Genomic DNA, 20,209 nt, shown 5'->3' with positions numbered 1-20,209 from the left:
TAAGGCGGGTAGGTGGAGTTAGAATAGATCAGCCACGATCTTATTGACATAACATAACATGTAGGAGCAGAAGGCCATTCGGCCCTTCGAGCCTACCCCACCATTCAATCATGGCTGATCTTCTAACTCCAGCTAATACCATAACTCTGCCTTATCCCCATATCCCTTAATCCCTTTTGCAATAAGAAATCTACCCATCTCAGTCTTGAATATGTTCAAGGACTGAGCGTCAACAACCCTTTGGGTGAAGAAGTTCTTCCTCAACTCAGTGCGAAAGGGCTGTCTCTGATTTTAAGGTTGTGACCCCCACCCCATTGAATGGCGGGGTAGGCTCGAGGGGCCGAATGGCCTACTCCTGCCCTAATTCTTATGTTCTTATTATTACACAGGTCTTTGAAGATGGCAGGACAGATTGTTAAGAGCTGTTAAAAAAATATGGTATCCTTAGCTTTATAAATCAAGGCATATAGTACAAAAGCAAGGAAGTTCCTCTAAACCATTACAAGCTACTAGTTAGGCCTCAGCTGGAGTATTGTGTCCAATTCTGGGCACCACACTTTAGGAGGGATATCAAGGCCTTGGAGAGGGTGCAGAGGAGATTTACCAGAATGGTATCAGGAATGAGAGACTTTAGTTATGTGGAGAGACGAGAGAAGCTGGGATTGTTCTCCTTAAAGCAGTCTGTCATGATCTACATCGGCTAGCCCTTTTAGAATCTTAAAGACAGCAATGATATAGCCTCTCAATCCTCTCTTTTTCAGCGTGAACAGACCCAATTTACTTAGTCTCTCCTCATAGTCCATCCAGTCCCTCCATTCCCTCAATCAATTGTGGAATCCTGTAGCTCAGTGGTTAGAGCACTCGCTTTGCGAGCGAGAGACCCGAGTTCAATTCCCAGCAGAGGGTGAAACCTTGGGCAAGTTTCCTTACTCCACACAGAGCCTAATAATCCCTCCAAAGCCCAAAACAATAATAAATTGGTCATTTTCAATCTACGACTGTTTGTGGGACATTGCTGTGCGCAATTGGCTGCTGCGTTCGCCCACAAATATACAGTCAATTCACTTTACAGTGAAGCGCTTTGGGACGTCCTCCCAACGTGAAAAGCGCTATATCAAATTCATGGAATATTATTATTATTATTAATCATTATGGATGCCCTCCTCTGAATACTCTCAATTTCTCCCATATAATTTTTTTACTGCGGCGACCAGAACTGTACACATTACTCTTTAAGTTTGGTCTCACCAATAATTTATACAGTGGCAGGATTACCACATATTTCGGGTTGCTATTTATCTTTTGATACATCCCAAAATCTGGTTTACTTTACTCACTGCCACAGAGCATTGTTGCGACAGCTTCAATTTACCCCAAGTCCTTTTCATTTTCCATACATATTATTTTCTTTCCGTTCAAATAATTGCCCCTTCCTGGATTTTTTGTCCCCATGTGAAGTACTTTACATTTTTCCACATTAAATTTCATCTACCATTGATCTGCCCAATTCCCTAGTATATTCAAATCCTCCTGCAACCTATCTTGTTCAGCTTTGCAATCTACCACCTTCATTAGCTTGGTGTCACCTGCAAACTTTAGATTTATATTTATAAAAATATCAAACAAAAGAGGTCCCAAAACAGTGGAACCCCACTGGTAATATTTTCCCAGTCTCACGATATTCCTTAAACCGCACCCTCTGGGTTCTTCCGGTCAACCAGTTATGTATCCAATGTAATGTTCCTCCACTGATTTAGCTTTCTTTAATTTCAGTATCAGCCTCTCAAGACGAACTGTATCAAAGGCCTTACTTGAAAAGGAAAAATTTGCAAGGATATGGGGAAAGAGCAGGACTGAATGAGTAGCTCTTCCAAAGGGCATCCTGCTCATGTAAAAGGCACTGGACCAAATGTAAGGATCATTATTATCCACATTCAGTTCCTTTTTCTCCCCATCCCTCAATGGATCAAGCTCATGATCCTCATTCTTACCTTTAAATCTTTCCATGTTTTCACCCCCCACCAGCACTGCCGCTTCCTCAAATCATTCCGCCCCAGTCGCTCCCTTTGCTCAGAGGGTACGAGTCTGCTCCGTGGCATCCACACCATTGCAGGTGAGTTTTCTGCCACTCCACCCAGTTTTCTGGTACTCAATCCATCCCTGTAATTCCACCTCCTTCCTTGGACCTTTCTTTTTAATTACTTTTGGTCCCCTTCCCCCCTCCGCTGGGTCCCAGGCAGCTATGTGAATGGTGTTGTATAAATGTAAAAGTGCTGTTATCCAGCTGATGAACCAAGCAGACGCTGGTTTGGCTCACTGTCCACAGAATGTTCCCAACATACAGAAGGTGACAAAGGCATTGCAGTGAATTCTTAATGAACTCTGCTAAACAGTTTTTAATTTACTCTGGGATTAATGTTTATCATATTAAATCACAATTACAATGTCTGCTTTTGGACTGCTCTGTGTGAGTGTGTCTGTCCATGTGTGTATACGTATGTGCATAAGTGTGCACATGCACGTGAACATGTGTATATATATACTTGTCTCCCTATGTGTACCTTATGTCACCCGAGTCAGAAAGTTGTGAATTCAAGCCTCGAGCTTTGGGACTTTGTGCTCACGGTCAGTTAATTGGCTACAAAATATATATTTACAGAATATAGAAATGTATGACACAAGAAGAGGCCACTCAGCCTTTTATTGCATTTCACTGTTTGCTCCTATGTCCATCCTAATCCCAATTCCCTGCTCTATCTCTGTCACCCTCATCACCTTTCTCGTCATATACTGCATGTGTCTAATTTTCTTGTAAATGAGAATCAACTCTGGTCTAACAGGCTCCCCCTGGCAAATCACTCTCTAACCTGATCACCCCACCCTGACCAGCCATTGACTGTCAGTTACTCCCCGAGTTACTCCTTAAACTCATGCCTTCTCGTCCTCGAATCCTTGACCAGGGAGTGAGTCAGAGGAGATTCCGGCATAGAATTCCAGACAGGGGGGCAGAATGGCTGAAAGCCCGCCCACTGATGGTGGGACGGGCAGAGCGGGGACACGAGAAGCAGGCCAGTGACCGCAGAGCGAAGGGAGGAGCCTCGGTAAGGGTTGAAGGAGGTAGCAGAGTTTAGACGGGGGAGGATTGTGGAGGGATTTAATGGCGAGGGAAGAGGTAGTGGCAAACGCAGAAAAACATGCAAACAGCCAGGAATTCATTGACTAAATTCATCTGGAGATTTGGCATCCAGGACCCTGGGAGACACCCTTTTCTGTTTGAATGCTGTAGGATCCTTAACATCACTCAAACTGGCAGACAAGACGTCAGTTTAATGGCTCAACCGAAGGCTGAAACCTCTGCTGAAGCAGCACTGTATTGGAGCCCAGACTGTGAACTCAGTCTTGACATGGGGCATGAATGCATAAATTCCTGAATCAGAGGCGAGGGTGCTTCCAACTGAGCCAGGAGGTTACTGGCAGCAGATTGTCTCCAGATTGACTTTATTTTACTTGTTCAACTAGATGTCTGACACACGTGGAAACACATCACCATGCTGCTTAAGAGTCTCCAAACCAGAGTTCCATGCATCCCTCTATAAATGGAAATTCCCATGTGTTGGACTAGGATGCTCACTCTCTTCCTGGAGGGACGCATCCTGCTTACCTAATTCTGGAGGATATTAGGACCAGGTTGGCAAGAGTCAAGGCATGGGGACCCAAGTTTATTTTGGAGTAACTGATGGTGTGTCTCACTAGCTAAATCTGCATAGCTTACCGAGAGCATTGTCTGACAAGCTTTCCTGCTGCTTGTCCAGCTAAGACCACCCTACCCATTACGAGTTTGGCTTGCAGGGTTAAAAGGAGCTGAGTGGAATGATTCCCTGCCTCCAGTGACTGGTCTGCCCTTTCAAATCCTGCTGATGATATCGGTAATGCCCTTGAATACTGTGAACCCATCTGCCTTAGGAACTGGACTACCGAGACCGCCACAGAGGGCTGGCTGGATTCCGACATTCCATTGCCAAGCATCTCACCTTAGAACAAGTTCAGCTCCAAGGAGACCCCACTTACCTCCCCACTCCAGGAGGATAGTCACTAGTTGGTCGTTCTGACATCCAATAAGCACGAGTGAAAGGTGCTATACAAATGTAATTTTGCTGTTGTTGTTTGTTTGACGAGTGCAAAATGGTAAACGTGGTAATGGCTGAGAGCAGGAGGTGTTCCCAGGAAGCTTCCTGCAGCGGATTGTGGACTGACCAAGGAGGAATGAGAGTGGGAGAACGCGTTGCTCGCTGCCAGCTAACTGGAGTTAAAGATAATGGGGAAAGCTTTTATCATGGACTTCAATTCGATCTTGATTCGGAAGCTGGGCTTGTTTTACAATCTGCGGGGAGGCCGGCTAAATGCAGCGAAGCCTGTATGTCTGTATGATCCATAGGTAACTAGCAAAAGCAAAGGTTTGTATTAGCAACGCAAACCATCTCCATCAAGGAGCATTTCTTTATGTACAAAAGCCGTGATCGTGTGGATCAGTTCCCAGCCTGAAACGCTCTTGGGATACTTATTCCATATATAACCTCTCCCTCCCCCATACTGGATTGCATTACAGCTGGTATCTCACTCCCAGTGGGGGGCAGAGGGGAGTTATTCTATGTATAAACCGAGACCCTGGATTAGATTCCAGGCTGTGACTCACTCTGGGTGAATTATTCCACATATAAACCGCTCTGAGCCCCTGCATCATATTCCTGCATGTAACTGAATCCTGTGGGGGGGGGGGATTCTGCAAATAACTGCTCCAAGCCCCTGGATTAGATTACAGGTTGTGACTCACTCCATGTGTGGGAGGTTATAGTTTATATATAAACCGCCTTTTCCCCTGGATTAGGTTGCTGCCTGTGACTCACTCCTGGGGGAGATTTATTCTGTACAATGTGTAGCATGGAAGGAGCTCAGGCAGCAACTGTGAACAGCACGCTGCAATGCTGCAGAGAGCCGCTCAATGATCAGGGGAGACTACGGAGGGGAGCCTGAGGCAGCTCACACCAGGCAGAGCAAGCAGCAGCTATTAGAACCGCACAACTAAAAGCATCCACCAAACTCAGATCACTGTTGGGGCAGGAGGGGTGGGGGCAGGAGGGGTGGGGCCAGAACAACTGGGGATGCAGCGAGCCAATGCTCAGCACTGCTTCTGTATTGTGACCAAGGGAAGAAGGAAGAGAGACAGACAAAGAGAGAGAGTGTGTGTGTGTGTGTGTGGACGATACAGCCAGTAAGTCCTGATGTTCCCACAGGCACGACCCACCTTGTCACGAAGATGATGCTCAGCGGCTTCGATGTTGAGAGGATCATCGAAATTCAGCAGATCCTGTAGCAAAGAATGCATCAGAGTTACAGTGTGCAGTCAGGGTTAGAATCTGTCCCCCAGTGGAGGAGGGGGAGAGAAAGCGGAGGAGGGGGGAGAGAGCGAGGGAAGGGGGAGAGAGTGGGGGAGGGGCGAGAAAGTTGAGGGAGGGAGAGAGCGGGGGAGGCGGGAGAGAAAGCGGGGGGAGTGGGAGAGAGTGGGGGAGGGGGAGAGAATGGGAAAAAGGGAGAGCGGGAGAGAGCGGGGATGGGGGAGCGAGTGGGGGAGGAGGGAGAGAGGGGGGGGAAGGGGGAGAGTGTGAGGGAGGGGGTAGAAAGCAGTGGGGGTAGAGAGTGGTGGAATTGGGAAAGAGTGGAGGAGGGGAGCGAGTGGGGAGAGCGTGGGGGGAGTATGAGAGAGTGGGGAAAAGGGAGAGAGCAGTGGAGGGGAGGGGGGACAGAGCGTGGGAAGTGGGAGCGAGTGGGGGTGGGGGAGGGAGAAGCGAGCGGGGGAGGGGGGAGGGATCTGGGGGGAGGAAGCGGGGGAGAGAGGAGGAAGTGGGTAGGGGTGAGCGCATGGAGGAGTGGGGGAGGAGGCAGCGAGGGGGAGGGGGAGAGGTGGGGAGGGGGGAGAGAGTGGGGAGATTTGGAGAGAGCGAGGGTGGTGGAAGAGAGCGGGAGAGGGGGAAGCGAGTGGGGGAATAGGGAGCAAGTGGGGGAGGGAGGAGAGAGCGGGGGAGGGAGGAGCGAGCGAGAAGACAGCGGGGGGAATGGCAGAAAGTGGGAGAGGCGAGAGAGCGGTGGGAGTGGGAGAGCGCAGAATAAAGGGAGAGAACAGGGGAGGGAGAAGAGAGCAGCGGGAGTAGGAGAGAGAGGGAAAAGGGAGAGCGGGGGAGGGGGGAGAGCAGGACAATGGGAGAGAGCGGGGCGAGTAGGAGAGACCGGGAAAAAGAGAGAAAGCGGAATAGGTGGAAGAGAGCAGGGGAATGGGAAGTGGGGAAGGAGGGAGAGAGCGGGGGCGGGGGGAGAGCGCGGGGGAGCGAGGAGAGAGTGGGGAGGGGTTAGCGAGTGGGAATGGGGGAGCGAACAGGGTAGGGGGGAGACAGCTGGAGAGGTGGGAGAGTATGAGGGAGGGAGGAGAGAGTAGAGAAGGGTGAGCGCGCGGAAGAGCCAGGAGCGAGCGAGGGGAGTGGGAGTGAGCGGCGGAGGGGATAAGAGCAGGAAAAAATGAGAGCGAGGCGGAAGAAATCGGGGGAGTGAAAGAGAGCGGGAAAAAGCGAGAGAGCGGGGGAGGTGGGAGAGTGCAGCGGAGGGGGGAGAGAGCAAGGGAGGGAGTCCAGCACTGTCACTGGACAGCACCTGGAGACACTATTCTGGGTGAAGGGCACGATATAAACGCAAGTTGTTGTTGGACAGTTAACACAATGGTGGGTGAAGCTCAGGGTGGGGGTGAATCACACTGATGCTGACTGTAACACACTGTAAACAGACTGAGGTCATATTTAAGCAAACAAGGCTGAAAGCAGTGTCAAAGGGCACCTGTAGGCGTAGGGCGTGTGTCTGCTGTTACCACGGTAACCACTGCTCTGTTAAATTATTCTACGGTCATAAATTCTATCCTGTTACTGACTCCTTGGTGTGGGTTACTTTCTGTATAAAGCCCTGGATCGGATTCCAGCCTGCAGTGTATGATGTGGGGACTATCAGGACCTTGTCCACATGTGAGGTGAATGATCGAGTGCCAGTGAAGGTTCAATGCTGGAGCCTCACAGCGAGCACACAAAAGCAGTGGGATCAGGTGCAACCTTAGCTGATTTCTCCTTCCCCGACCCAGGGACAGAGCACAGTCGAGCTGTCCATGTGGTGCTCCTGAGTCGGGACAGAATCAGCTTTATCGCTCTACAGCACTCGTCGTACTCACAATATTCAGAAATCGGCAGGTTATTCACCTCCTCAATCTGCTCCCATGAACACAACTAAGAGCGGTACAGCTGACTCTCAACTTTACACTTCCCTGGCCTCAAACCATCCACTGAGAACCCACTTACAATAATAATAATATAATCCTCATATGATATAGCACCTTATCAAGCATTGAGAAGACTCAAAGCGCTTCACAGAATACAATATAAATTGAATTGACTGTATATTTTTTGGGCGAAAAGTGGCAGCCAATTGTGCAAAGCAGTGTCCCGCAAACAGTTGTGGATTGAGTGAAAGAAGATTATTACCCTGGAAAAGCGATTCACCGGGGTAAACAACCGGGGTTCTACTTACTGCTAGGTAAACAGAGGCATCTGGAGTAAGGAAACTTCGCTAAGTGAGTTATACATATTTATTAGACTCAAGTTTAGCAAGGTCTGGCATTTGTATAGAAACTGCTCTGCTCGAGAATTAAACCCAGGCCCTCTTGCTTGCAAGGCGAGCACTCTATCCACTACGTAACAGAACTCATATTATTCTTTTACTCTGTGGACTGTGCCCAATGAGGAGATACTTACAGTGAATAAGGAGTTTAGTCCCCACACCACATCCTGCAAAAGATAATGAAGAGACGGATCAGTCAATAATGGACAGAGAATGGCACCAGAGGAAAGGCAAGGCAGAGTGGGAGGGAACCACAGCAGTGTGCACAGCGCACACACAAACACACACACTACCCCAGTCAGTGGGCTAAACAGCACAAACCTGCTGTGTGCTGTGGCCATTTCCCTGACATCCAGTTTGCACACAACAGCGTGCGTTGTTAATAGGCTGCAATGAAACTCAGTGCAGTCAGGGCTCATTCTATACACTGTACACAGCTACACTGGCCATTCAGACATGGGAGTGTAGACCCTGACAAACACACAAAGTGAAACACCCACTGTAGATTTATGCTGTTTGTCACATTTGAGAGTGGCCAAAATTTGGCAAAAAGTGAATTCAGTCTTGACTTTGAAATGTGCTTTCTGTAGTTCTTAAAAGAAATCCAAAAGAAACTTCAAAGTTAAGGCTGGATTTGGAATTTGCAAAATTCTGAACACTGAAATCGTCTCCTATTACATAAATATAGTAAATCTAGACCTGAATGGAATTTCTCTCCTACAGTCACAACACTTGACTGAAGTGACCTGTGAAGTGAGACATTAGAACTGATAAGGTGCTATACAAATGCCAGACCTCGCTAAACTTGAGTTTAATAAATATGTATAACTCACAGGCCTGGCTCCGCTGGCAACACTCAGCAGAAGTTATTTGTTTCTGGCCAGGCAGGTGTCTGAGACATGGAAATCCGGCTCGCTGCTCAACTCCCCAAACCAAATTCCTGACAGTCCACATTCGTCTGGTTTCCATTTGTCTGGAGTGGAATTGCACAGGAATACCCTCCCTACCTAATTCCAGGGTATTAGCTGCTGGCGGGTAAATGTAAAGGCCCCAGTGTGTGTGTTGGAACACCAGCTGGAAATGAACCAGATAAAAGTCACAGCGTCTTATCGTAAATAGCTTCCTGTCTCTTGTCTGTCTCGGTCCACCCGACCTGTAAATGCTTTAGTTAACAGTGCTCCGAGATGCGCTGTTAACCAAGCAGGGCATTATAGCAATACAGGTTGCTGTTGTTTGGTTAACAGAAGCTGAGTGGGAAGAATCCCAGACCAGGAATGACTGGGAGAATGGGAAGTGGGATCCTGGAAGGATCAAGTAGGTCAAAGGCCTTTCTTCATCCCAACCACTCGCAACCTGGTGACTTCACAGAGTCCATGGCTCTGAGCTGATCCAGGAGCCCAGCTCCACACTGACTGACTGAAGTTCTGGCAGAGGATTTCAAGCTGCTCAATACTGAGAATCGCACTGCTGCAACAAAAATTAAATTAGACACAGTTCTCATTGGTTTTAGTGGACGAGTCAATGACTGAGCTCAGGTGGTGAAGGACCAGGAAAGGGAAGCGAGTAAACTGCAGCTACCAGGCCAGTATCTATCCCGTGACCCTGTGGGAATGAACATGTGTGATTGCTTCACATTTCTGCCTTTGAATGTTTCAGATCCTACCTCTCACAACACCTCCATGTCATTTCCACAAACGGCTTCTCCTCTAGCCCCTGCACTGTCTCGTGCAGTGTTCCTCAGGGCTCTGTCCTTGGTCCCCTCCTCTTCAACATCTACAAGCTCCTCTTGGTGACATCATCCACAGACATGGGGTCAACTTCCACATGTATGCGGATGACACCCAACTCTATCTCTCTGCCTCCACTCTCGACTCCAGAACCACTGCTGTCCTGACACAATGTCTGTCAGACATCAAATCCTGGATGAGAGTTAACTTTCTTCAGTTAAGTATCAACAAGACCGAGGCTCTCCTGATTGGCTCCTGTCAGAGCCTCCACACCTCAGGCACTGATAGCATCACCGTCCATGGTTACACCATCCACCTTGCTAAGCCAGTCCGGAACCTTGGCATCTTGTTTGATCCTCAACTATCCTTTCTACCTCACATCTGTGCCATGATCCGCTCTGCCTCCCCCCACCTCCGCAAAATCACCCGGCTCTGCCACTGTCTCACACCACAAGCCACAGAAATCCTCACACATGCATTCATAACATCGAGGCTTCACTATGCAAACTCCTTTCTTATCAGCCTCCCTAACTCCTCCCTCCATAGGCTGCAGATCATCCAGAACTCTGCAGCCCGTGTCCTCTTCTGGACCAGGCTCCATGACCCCATCACCCCCATCCTCGCCCGACTCCACTGGCTTCCCATCACTCAGAGAATCCGATCACACTGTAGATTCCAGTTCAAGATCCTGGAATGCCCTCCACTGCCTTGCTCCCCACTACCTCTGCGACCTCTTAACCCCCTACCATCCTGCCCGCCTCCTCCGTACAGCCTGCTTTCACGTCCCCGCCTCGCCCACCCCACCATTGGTGGGCAGGCATTCTGCCACTCTGCCCCCACCTTCTGGAACTCCATCCCACAGTCCCTCTGCCTTGTTCCCCTCCCTTGCCTCCTTCAAGACCCATCTCAAGACCCTCTTGAGGACTTCCTTCCAGGTAGAGAGTGCATATTCCATTCTAATAAACGGGGATTTCCAAGTTTAGATTGCTTGCATATATAGCATGGTGATGGCCTCCGGGTGTCAGACCGGGTGACTGTCCCATCACAGTCAGGCTGGACTGGTAAGAGGCCACACAGCCAAGCTGGGTGAGGTTGCTCTCCTGGGGTCTGTCATTCTATTCATAAAACCCTCAACCTCTTCAGTAGACTCCAGCCTGTATCTCACTCCCAGACAAGGACGTGAGACTGAATGGGACCTGTGGTGATGGCCTGTCACAGGGAGTATCTCACAGCATTACAGCCAGCGGCCCATGGTGGTGAGCTCGAGTTTGCTGATGTCACTCAGAGTGAAGTGCCTGCAACGTGGCTCTGCTTCACTGAAAACAGCTGCTGCAAAGAAACCTTCCAGCTGCTTAGAAACAGGAGGACGTTCATCCCATGAGGATTTTGCCAGTGTATTACATCACAACAGATTTAATCCCATTTCCCTGCCCCTTCCCCACATCTCTTGCAAGCAAATAATGTGTAAGCCTGGCTCAGTTGGAAGCTTTCTCGCCTCAGTGTGTGGAGGTCGTCAGGATTTGGACTGACACTGACTGATTTGGATCTGGATCTCACAGACGAGGGTGCCGCTCCAGGGCAGTGCTGGGGGCATTTTGCATTGTTGAAGGTGCGGATAGGATAAACACCTAAACTGAGGTCTCGTCTGCCCCTGTTCAAGTGGACTTTAAAGATCCTGTGACACTATTTGAAAAGAGAAGGGAGTTTCTCCCGATGTCCTCACCAATAAATTCCCGAAATAAACCACAAACAACACTTCTGTGAAGAGTTTTGAGACACAAGCCGTGATATCATTTGCACGGCTTATTATTATTAAGTGATAAATATCCCTCTATCCAATTGTGGAGTCCTGTACCTTAGTGGTTAGAGCACTCGCCTTCCAAGCAAGAGGACCTGGGTTTGATTCCCAGGCAGGGTTAAATGTTGGGCAAATTTCTCTACACGCCTCTGTTTACCTTGCTTAAGTAAGTAGGCACCTGGTTGTTAGTCGATTGGCGGATCGCTTTCCATGGGTACTAATCCCTTCATAAAAATAATAATAATTTGGTCACTCAATCCCCAACTATTTGTGGGACACTGATGTGTGCATTTGGCTGCTGCATTTCGCCCACAAAATACAGTCAATTCACTTTATAATATATTCTGTGAAGTATCTTGAGATGTCTCGAAGACGTGATAAGGTGCTATATCAAATGCAAGGATTATTATTAATATTCGTTAACCATCCCATTCTGCCTCTAAATCCTTCTGGGGCACTTCTAATTTTAAGATTATATCTTTAGCAAACCTACAAAAACACACCAGCATCCAAGGGAAACTTGCCTTTAGTAAAGTGTATTTTTACTTTTTAGTAAAGTGTATTTTTACTTTTTAGTAAAGTGTATTTTACTTAAAAGACTGTGTATTTTGTAGACAAACACGCAGCCAATCTATGCACAGAAACGTTCATGAAACAGCCATGAAGTGAATGACTTATTGCGCCCAATCCATCTGAACAGGTGTGCGGGGGGAGTGGGTTAAATAGTGCGTGAGAGGGGATAGACAGAGTGTGTGAGAGTGTGTGTGTGGGGGATAAAATGGTTCTTGTGTGGGGATTAAAGGGATTAAAGGATATGGGGATAAGGCGGGTAGGTGGAGTTAGAATAGATCAGCTATGATCTTATTGAATGGTGGGGCAGGCTTGAGGAGCCGAATGACCTACTCCTGGTCCTAATTCTTCTATTCTTATGTTCTTATAAGTGACTATGGGGACAAAGGGGATGGATATTTGGGGAAGGTTTATGTAGCTGGAATAAGCAATGTAAACTTGAAAGTCTGATCTAATAAGAGACTGACTAACAGGAGACAACACTGACCTTTGCTGCTGTGTCCAAATGAGGAAAGATTCGAGCATTAGAGACAGTAAATTAGAGTAATGCGAGCAATCAGTGAATGGAGCGATGGGTGAGGGGAATAACTCCTAAGAGAGCTATAAATCTCCGTTTGATATCAATCTGTGAAGCCCTGACATTCTTTCCCTCTCATGGCCAAAGACAGCAGTGATGGCTGTCAGGAGATGAGAGCTGGGATGGAGGTGCTGTGCAGTGTGTGCCTTCCTGTAATGATTGTTTCCATTTTTTTCTGGAGGGGATTGGATGTTGGCAGTATTTGCTGTCCATTTGTTACATCTGGCTGCCTTGCGTGGGAGAGCTCCCAGTGAGAGATGACTGGCAGAACAGGGTTTACACCAGCCTTCCCCCGACCCCACCAACGCCCACAGCAAGCGGCATCTGACACTTATTCTGTTGTGTCAGAAACCACATTAAGAAACAGATTTTCTGTGTTGGGACAATTTATAGCAACCATACAAACCAGTCCATGTCTGAGCCTCAGTCGGTCATAATTAGAAGCGAGCAACAGCACAGACACATTGAGGAGAGAGCAATGAATGGGAGTAGAGAAGAGAGCTCCAGTGAGGAGTAAACTTTCACTGTGCTGTGAACTTTCTATGCTTCTCAGAACGTGTGATTTCTGTTTGTCTATTAATATTACAAGATTCTCAGCCTCTTTCCTCAGCTGTGATGTACCAGCCCTTTGAAAGGTGAAACTGTCATACGGACCACCTGCTCTGTGGCCTGGCTTCTAATCCCTGCGCTTTCTCGTGGCTCCGGTTCTATACTCCATAAATCAAGTAAACAACAGTTTAGTGCAGTGGCGTCCAACAGGGGGCCTGCGGGTGATTTTATCCGGCCCAAGTCCATTTCCAACATTCCAGCTTCCACTCCCTCCCTTCCTGATGACGGGGGGGGGGGGGGAGAGGGAGGGAGAGAGGGGGAGGGAAGAAGGGATAAACTTGACTGACAGACTGCAGTAACGGCAGGTATTATTTTCACTCTCCGCGCTGCATCCTCCTGCCACTGCCCTGGGTGGATGTTCACCAGGGAGGGAGGGAGCTGAATTTGGAATGTTGGAAATGGTCTTGGGACGGATTAAGTCACTGGTCAGGCTGGTCAGCCGCGGGCCTTTCTCAAATAGGGAATCCAGCCCGTGCAGCCAAAAGGTTGGACCAACCTGGTTTAGAGGATGATTTATAAATAATAATAATCCTTACATTTGATGCAGCACCTTTCAAATTGGGAGGATGTCTCAGAGTGTTTTACAGGATTACTGTAGGCCATCATGGTAGCCAATTTGTTTACAGCAATCCCACAAACAGCCATGCAGTGAATGAATCTTTTATTTATTTATATGGGAATTGTTCACCAAAAGGATTTAGAGGCAGAATGAGGTGGTTAAAGGATAGAGGGATGCTTGCAAATTCATCACTTAATAATAAGCCTTGCAAACGATATCATGGCTTATGCCTCAAAACACTTCACTGGATATAACATGAAGTGTATTTACTGTATCTTTTGTGGTTTATTTGGTGGATGGTTGGCCAGGACAATGGGGAGAAACTCCCTTCCTTTATTGAATAGCACCATGAGACTTTTGACATCCATCTGAACAGGAACAGACGGGATCTGGTTTAAATCCTATCTGAAGGACGGCATCAACACACCCCCAGCACTGCATTGGAGTGTTATCTTAGACTATGTGATTCCAAATTCTGACGTGGCACTTGAACCCACAACCTTCTGACTCAGAGGCTTGAATGCTACCACTGAGCCAAGCTGATACACAGCAACTGAGCCAGGCTGATACACAGCGACTGAGCCAGGCTGACACACACGACTGAGCCAGGCTGACACACAGCGACTGAGCCAGGCTGATACACAGCGACTGAGCCAGGCTGACACACAGCGTCTGAGCCAGGCTGACACACAGCGACTGAGCCAGGCTGACACACAGCGACTGAGCCAGGCTGACACACAGCGACTGAGCCAAGCTGATACACAGCAACTGAGCCAGGCTGATACACAGCGACTGAGCCAGGCTGACACACACGACTGAGCCAGGCTGACACACAGCGACTGAGCCAGGCTGATACACAGCGACTGAGCCAGGCTGACACACAGCGACTGAGCCAGGCTGACACACAGCGACTGAGCCAGGCTGACACACAGCGACTGAGCCAGGCTGACACACAGGGACTGAGCCAGGCTGACACACAGGGACTGAGCCAGGCTGACACACAGCGACTGAGCCAGGCTGACACACAGCGACTGAGCCAGGCTGACACACAGCGACTGAGCCAGGCTGACACACAGCGACTGAGCCAGGCTGACACACAGCGACTGAGCCAAGCTGACACACAGAGACTGAGCCAGGCTGACACACAGCGACTGAGCCAGGCTGACACACAGCGACTGAGCCAAGCTGACATACAGAGACTGAGCCAGGCTGACACACAGCCACTGAGCCAGGCTGACACACAGCGACTGAGCCAGGCTGACACACAGCGACTGAGCCAGGCTGACACACAGCGACTGAGCCAAGCTGACACACAGAGACTGAGCCAGGCTGACACACAGCGACTGAGCCAGGCTGACACACAGCGACTGAGCCAGGCTGACACACAGCGACTGAGCCAGGCTGACACACAGCGACTGAGCCAGGCTGACACACAAACCATTACTCCAGAAAGCAATTCACCAATCAACTAACAGCTGGGTTGCTACTTACTGCTAAGTAAACAGATGCATTTGGACTAAGGAAACTTGACTAAGGTTTCACCCTGTCTGGGAATTGAACATGGGTTCTCTCGCTTGCGAGGCGAGTGCTCTAATTAATACGCTACAGGATTTCTCAAAAAAGAAATAGTGAAAGAAAAAAACTGAAATGGAAAAAACAAAATGAAAACGAATGAAAGAAAAATTAAGGGAATGAATTAGTAAGGAGACAGAAAGATTAAAAGAACTAGAGAAAGAATGAACAAATGAGAGAGAGATCGAACAAACAAGAGAATAAGAGAGAGAGAAACAGAGAAGGAGAGTGAGAAACAGAGAGAGAGAGAGACAGAGACGGGGCCAGACATTGAATAGAATTAATTAGTTTTTAAAGATCTCAAGATCACAAAAAAGCAGTGAAAGGATTATATAAGTAAAAGATTAGCTGGTGGCGCAATTCACCAATGATATCTGATTAGAGTGAAATAAAAAGAAGCTAAATCTCAGAAATTTAAAAAGGATTTTCTGAGAACAGAACAGATTTTTAAAGCATTAAATCTGAATTCAATTTTTTTAAAAAAAGATAATCTTTTTAAAAAGCATTGCTATAATTGCTGGATGAAGTATTGTGAAGCATTGCCGCTGGAGACAGAAAGCTCCCATTATATCTCTTCATTATTTTAATTGGCTAATGGTCCCCAGAGAGACGGCAGAATGAGCATGGTATTCACACATGCAGATCAGTAACATTGTTGATATTCAGTCACTGCTACTCTTGACTCTTCATCGGTTTACATGTGTCTATGTGTGTGCACATCTATCTGTGTTGATGTTTGTGTGCGAATCAGTGTGAGTGTATCTGTGTGTGTGCACATCTATCTGTGGTTATGAGTGTACATGTTGTCATGGTAACCCTATTGCAGTCTTTTGTAATATGATGTGGCATTCACATCATATGATGGGCGGAGCCACGCACCTATAAAAAGCAACGCTCGGCGCTCCTCATGGTCGCTAACTAATCGTCGTCATCCAGTACGTACTGACACGTGCAGGACGACTGTACAGTCAGAGTTGGTTTAATATCTCTATACTAATGTAGTATTGTGCTGCTAGTTTATACAGTTATGTGGGACAGTTATATTTGATCCCATTATTGTATATCTTCCATTGTTGTGTTCCTTATATGTAAGGTAGCCTAGGGTTGCTAGGTCTTAATAAACTGCTGTTGCATTTTACCGAATGTAATAATCGTAATAATCATAATAATCCTTGTATTTGATATAGCACTTTTCATGTCTTCTAGACGTCTCAAAGCGCTTCACAGAATATGTTGTAAAGTGAATTGACTGTATACTTGTGGGCGAAACGCGGCAGCCAATTGCGCACAGCAGTGTCCCACAAACAGTTGTGGATTGAAAATGACCAATTTATTATTGTTTTTGTTTCTTGGAGGGATTATTATGTATTATGTACTCGCGAGTCTGTAATATTCTAAAACAAGAACAGGAGTAAGCACTTCAGAGAGTAGTTGTTAACAGCGGAGTTCTGCTAGTGCGCGCTGACTCCAATTAGACATTCCAGTTACTAGGCATTGGAGTTAACTGGGAATACCGGTCTGTGTGTGACTCTGACTCGGTTGAACCCCCTTTGAAACGGACTCACTGACAGGGTTAGCAGAGAGCAGAGGCCACTTAGCACAAAAGCATTACTAAAATTTGCACGTACATTAAGGAGTGAGAACACTGTGTATCAGTGTGTGTGAGCGTATACACATCTGCGTGTATGTGTGTGCATCAGTGTGTGTGTGCATGTGTGTACGCATGTATTTATCTGCACGCACATGTGTACATATTGGTGTGCGTGTGTACACCTACCTGTGCATGTGTATGTGTAAACGTTTGCACAGTAAGTGTCTATATTCTGGGTGTGCATCTGCATGTATTTATGTCTGTGTGCGTGCTTTATGTACTGTAAAATCTAAGTTTACATTTTAAATGCAAACACAGAAGCCCATTGCACACAGCAACATCTCACAAACAGCCATGAAGTGAGTAACCAATTTTATCTGAAGCATTGTTGGCCATGGCACCAGGACAGAGAAATTCCCTCTTTTCCAAAAGCAATGCGGGTCTTTAACATCCACCCAAACAAGCTGACAGGTCCTCAATTTACCATCTGACCCAAAGGATGGCACTTCCGACAATGCAGCGCTCCCCCAGCACTAAGAATCTTTCAAAGATCAGCGGCTGCTGAGGAGCAATGATCGGAACCATTGGTGGGAATGATATCATCCTGACAGCCCTGCAGTGCAGGTGGCGCTCAGCCAGTCTGATGCAGCGATGTACAGTAAACATCCACCGTAGAGCCTGAGTGCAATTACAAATTCAATATTATAGACAAAGTTAAAAAGGTGGAGAGCCAGTGAACCATGTAAAATACCCTCACACATCACTGCAGTGACAAAGCAATCATTCAGCAAGAGGCTGGTATTGATCCTGCTGTCAACGTCTTCCCTCCCCCAACAGCTCACACATATCAGGGCACATAAAAAGCCAAAATTTATTTATTATGAGAATCCTTCCATTTGATAAGTCACAAGTTACAAGAGTTCTGTGACTGTGTATTTTGTGAGTGAAAGCAGCAGCAATGTGCCACAAACAGCTGTGAAATAAATGAATGACTAATTTTATCTGGTGGACTGTTGGCCAGGACATCAGGAGAGAGAAACTCCCTTCCTTTTCAAATAGTACCATTGAAATTTAACCGAATCAGGCACAAATGGGACCTCAGTTTAACCTTTCCTTAGAATGATGGCAGCTCTGACAATGCAGCGCTCCTCACAGCATTGCGCTGATGCGTCAACCTAGAGTGCGAGCCCAGAATCCTGATGTCTGGGTTGAATCCACAACGCTTGGATAGAACACATAGAACATAAACTACATGTGAACAATGAACTGAACTCCAACTGAAGAGCAGCCTGGTGTCAGCCCCTGCTGCGCTCAGCGCTAGTACCTTCAGTGTTCTCGTCGGGGCCCAGCCTGTGCCGTCGATGGAGTGCTCCCTCAGCAAACTGCAATACAGGAACACACATCACCATCAGGCGGGGACAACCGGGGAGACAATTCACTGCAATCAGTGACGCACAAAGACCATACAGAACCAAAACAGGCCATTCAGCCCAAATAGTCTGTGCCCGTGTTCACTGTACTGTTTACTACATTGTACCTCCCGCATCCCTCTATTCCCAGGTTAATCACCCACATCCAGGCCCCAAACACCCAACTCCAGGCAAATGCACCAGCTGATATACAATCTGGATCATGTGGGATTCACAGAGCAATTGGCAGCAGGGATGAGAGGCTGAATGACAGAGAGCAACTGGTTATGTTGGAGATGTGCTCTCCAGCTTGAGGGTCTTACATTCTGACAGTGACAGGAAGTGGCTTTTCCCTGGTGGTGACCTCAGTTATCATTTTTACATTTGTTTTAAAAACATTTAATCAAACTTTTGGCTCCTCTACTGTGTTCTCCTCTGGGGAGAGGGAACCATCCCTGCTCTCTCTCTTCTCTCTCTGTAGGTGAGGTCCCTGCTCTCTGAAACTCTGAGGTTTGGGACGACAGCTGCTTGAAGGCGTAACCTAGAGTCTGAGTTTTTGAACATGTTCATACATCCAGCGCCTGGAATCCCCCTTGATTGGCCTGCAGAGAAGCAAGCAGCTGCTGCTTAAACTCGACACCCACAATTGGTGGAACCATCGCTCAATGGGAAGGGATGTGTGCCCCGAGCTGTGGTCAGGAAGATGGTGACAATGCTCTCACGCATTTTATGTTTAAATGCAATGAGGCTGGTGTCCCATGAACTTTGACACTTCACCACGGTCTGCATCTTGTCTGCATCAGCACTTGGCATCCTCCAGCACTGCAGCAATGTCGATGGTGTGAGGTCATCCAAAGAGAGAGACAACATGCCCCCCACCCCCTCCCAATTTTACAGTTCAATGGCCGCCTTCTGTCACACAATTTGCAAATTTTCTGTTCTGTTCTTTCTTAACTCCCAGTTATCTCTGCTCTTGACCACGTTTTAGAGTAGTGAATTGTGAACCCAAATACTCAACATTTGGAAGCCATTTATCCTCGTCATGTTTTGCAAGTTTATAAGTAGACTTTTGCCTATTTCTAATTTTAAATCGGGTAAAAAAATATATATTTTTTCGGATTTCCAAATTTTGACATATGTAGGAAAACATCATTAAACATCGGAGTCATCTTGAAAGGCCACAGAAGCTTAGCATTGCCTGTTTTATATTAGCCTGACTCAGACACACAGCTCTTCCTCTGCTCTGGCTCACTGTAAAGCAGCGTGAGCAACAAAAGACATCTGAGTCATTCCATCAACACATGATCATGGCTCTGCAGGAGGCACACAACAGGCAGGTAACAAGTTATCGGCATCTACAATCCCAGAGCAAGCAATACCTGAGGCAGATTTCTCCAGTCTCTGATATATTAGGGTGCCAGATTCTGGTCAAGCACTTGACTTTGGGAGGCTGTGGGGAAAGCAGGAAGATAAGGTTACGTGACTGTGAATTGTATCTGCTGTATCCTGGGATCAGACAAAAAAAAACATGGCATCCAGAGTGGCTGCCAGATTTCCTCAGTCAAGAGCACGTCAAATTCACACGCAAAATGGAAACTGGAGAAGAATTTATGTAAAGAGGATAATGTGAAGTGGGAAACAGTAGGAAATGGGATTAGAGTAGAGAGCTCCAGTGCGGAGCTGGTGGAATCAGTCTCAGCTCCTCACTGAACAGCAGTGGAAGGAAAGCACCACGTTATAATACAGTCAATAAGTGTATACAAGTGTTTACAGTATATCCTGTGAAGCGCTTTGAGACATCTCAATGACGTGATAAGGTGCTACATCAAAGTCAAGATTTATTATATTTCTTACTTTGATACAACCCAGCATTTGGTTTGCAGTTGAGTCCCACTCACCTGCAAAGCCCTTTGATGAAGTGTCCCCGACAGGGAGCTATAGATCCTGCCCGGGGAGAGGAGGGGTTATGCGTTTCAAATCAAGAGCAACATGGAATGGTGGGGTGACACTGCAGAGGGAACGCGACTCCACAGGTTTTACTGTAAAACATCTCAGGTTATTATTCTTTGGTCGCGACTGAGATGAGCAGT

The 20,209-nt window shown here is 47.3% G+C and overlaps 1 protein-coding gene across 7 annotated transcripts in view; it reads right to left on the bottom strand.

Annotated features, from left to right (window-relative positions):
• Positions 1-20,209, bottom strand: part of ube2f (ubiquitin-conjugating enzyme E2F (putative)) — a 136,050-nt gene that overhangs the window by 68,522 nt on the left and 47,319 nt on the right. For 5 of the 7 annotated variants that reach the window (XM_042336382.1, XM_042336384.1, XM_042336383.1 and 2 more), the window contains exons 6-10: positions 19,499-19,569; positions 18,035-18,092; positions 7,842-7,874; positions 5,303-5,365; positions 4,096-4,439 (exon numbers count right to left, since the gene is read on the bottom strand). In XM_042336382.1, the coding sequence (XP_042192316.1) occupies positions 4,341-4,439; positions 5,303-5,365; positions 7,842-7,874; positions 18,035-18,092; positions 19,499-19,569 (324 nt within the window). In that variant the 3' untranslated portion in view covers positions 4,096-4,340. Of the gene's footprint in view, positions 1-4,093; positions 4,440-5,302; positions 5,366-7,841; positions 7,875-18,034; positions 18,093-19,498; positions 19,570-20,209 lie in introns of those variants that run through there. The other 2 variants (XM_042336386.1, XM_042336385.1) reach the window with 2 other exon arrangements.

This window comes from Callorhinchus milii, unplaced genomic scaffold, assembly GCF_018977255.1.
Source record: "Callorhinchus milii isolate IMCB2004 unplaced genomic scaffold, IMCB_Cmil_1.0 Scaffold6, whole genome shotgun sequence".
Lineage (NCBI taxonomy): Eukaryota > Metazoa > Chordata > Chondrichthyes > Chimaeriformes > Callorhinchidae > Callorhinchus > Callorhinchus milii.
Note: the sequence above shows the minus strand (reverse complement) of the source record. Positions and strands in the feature narration are given on the sequence as shown.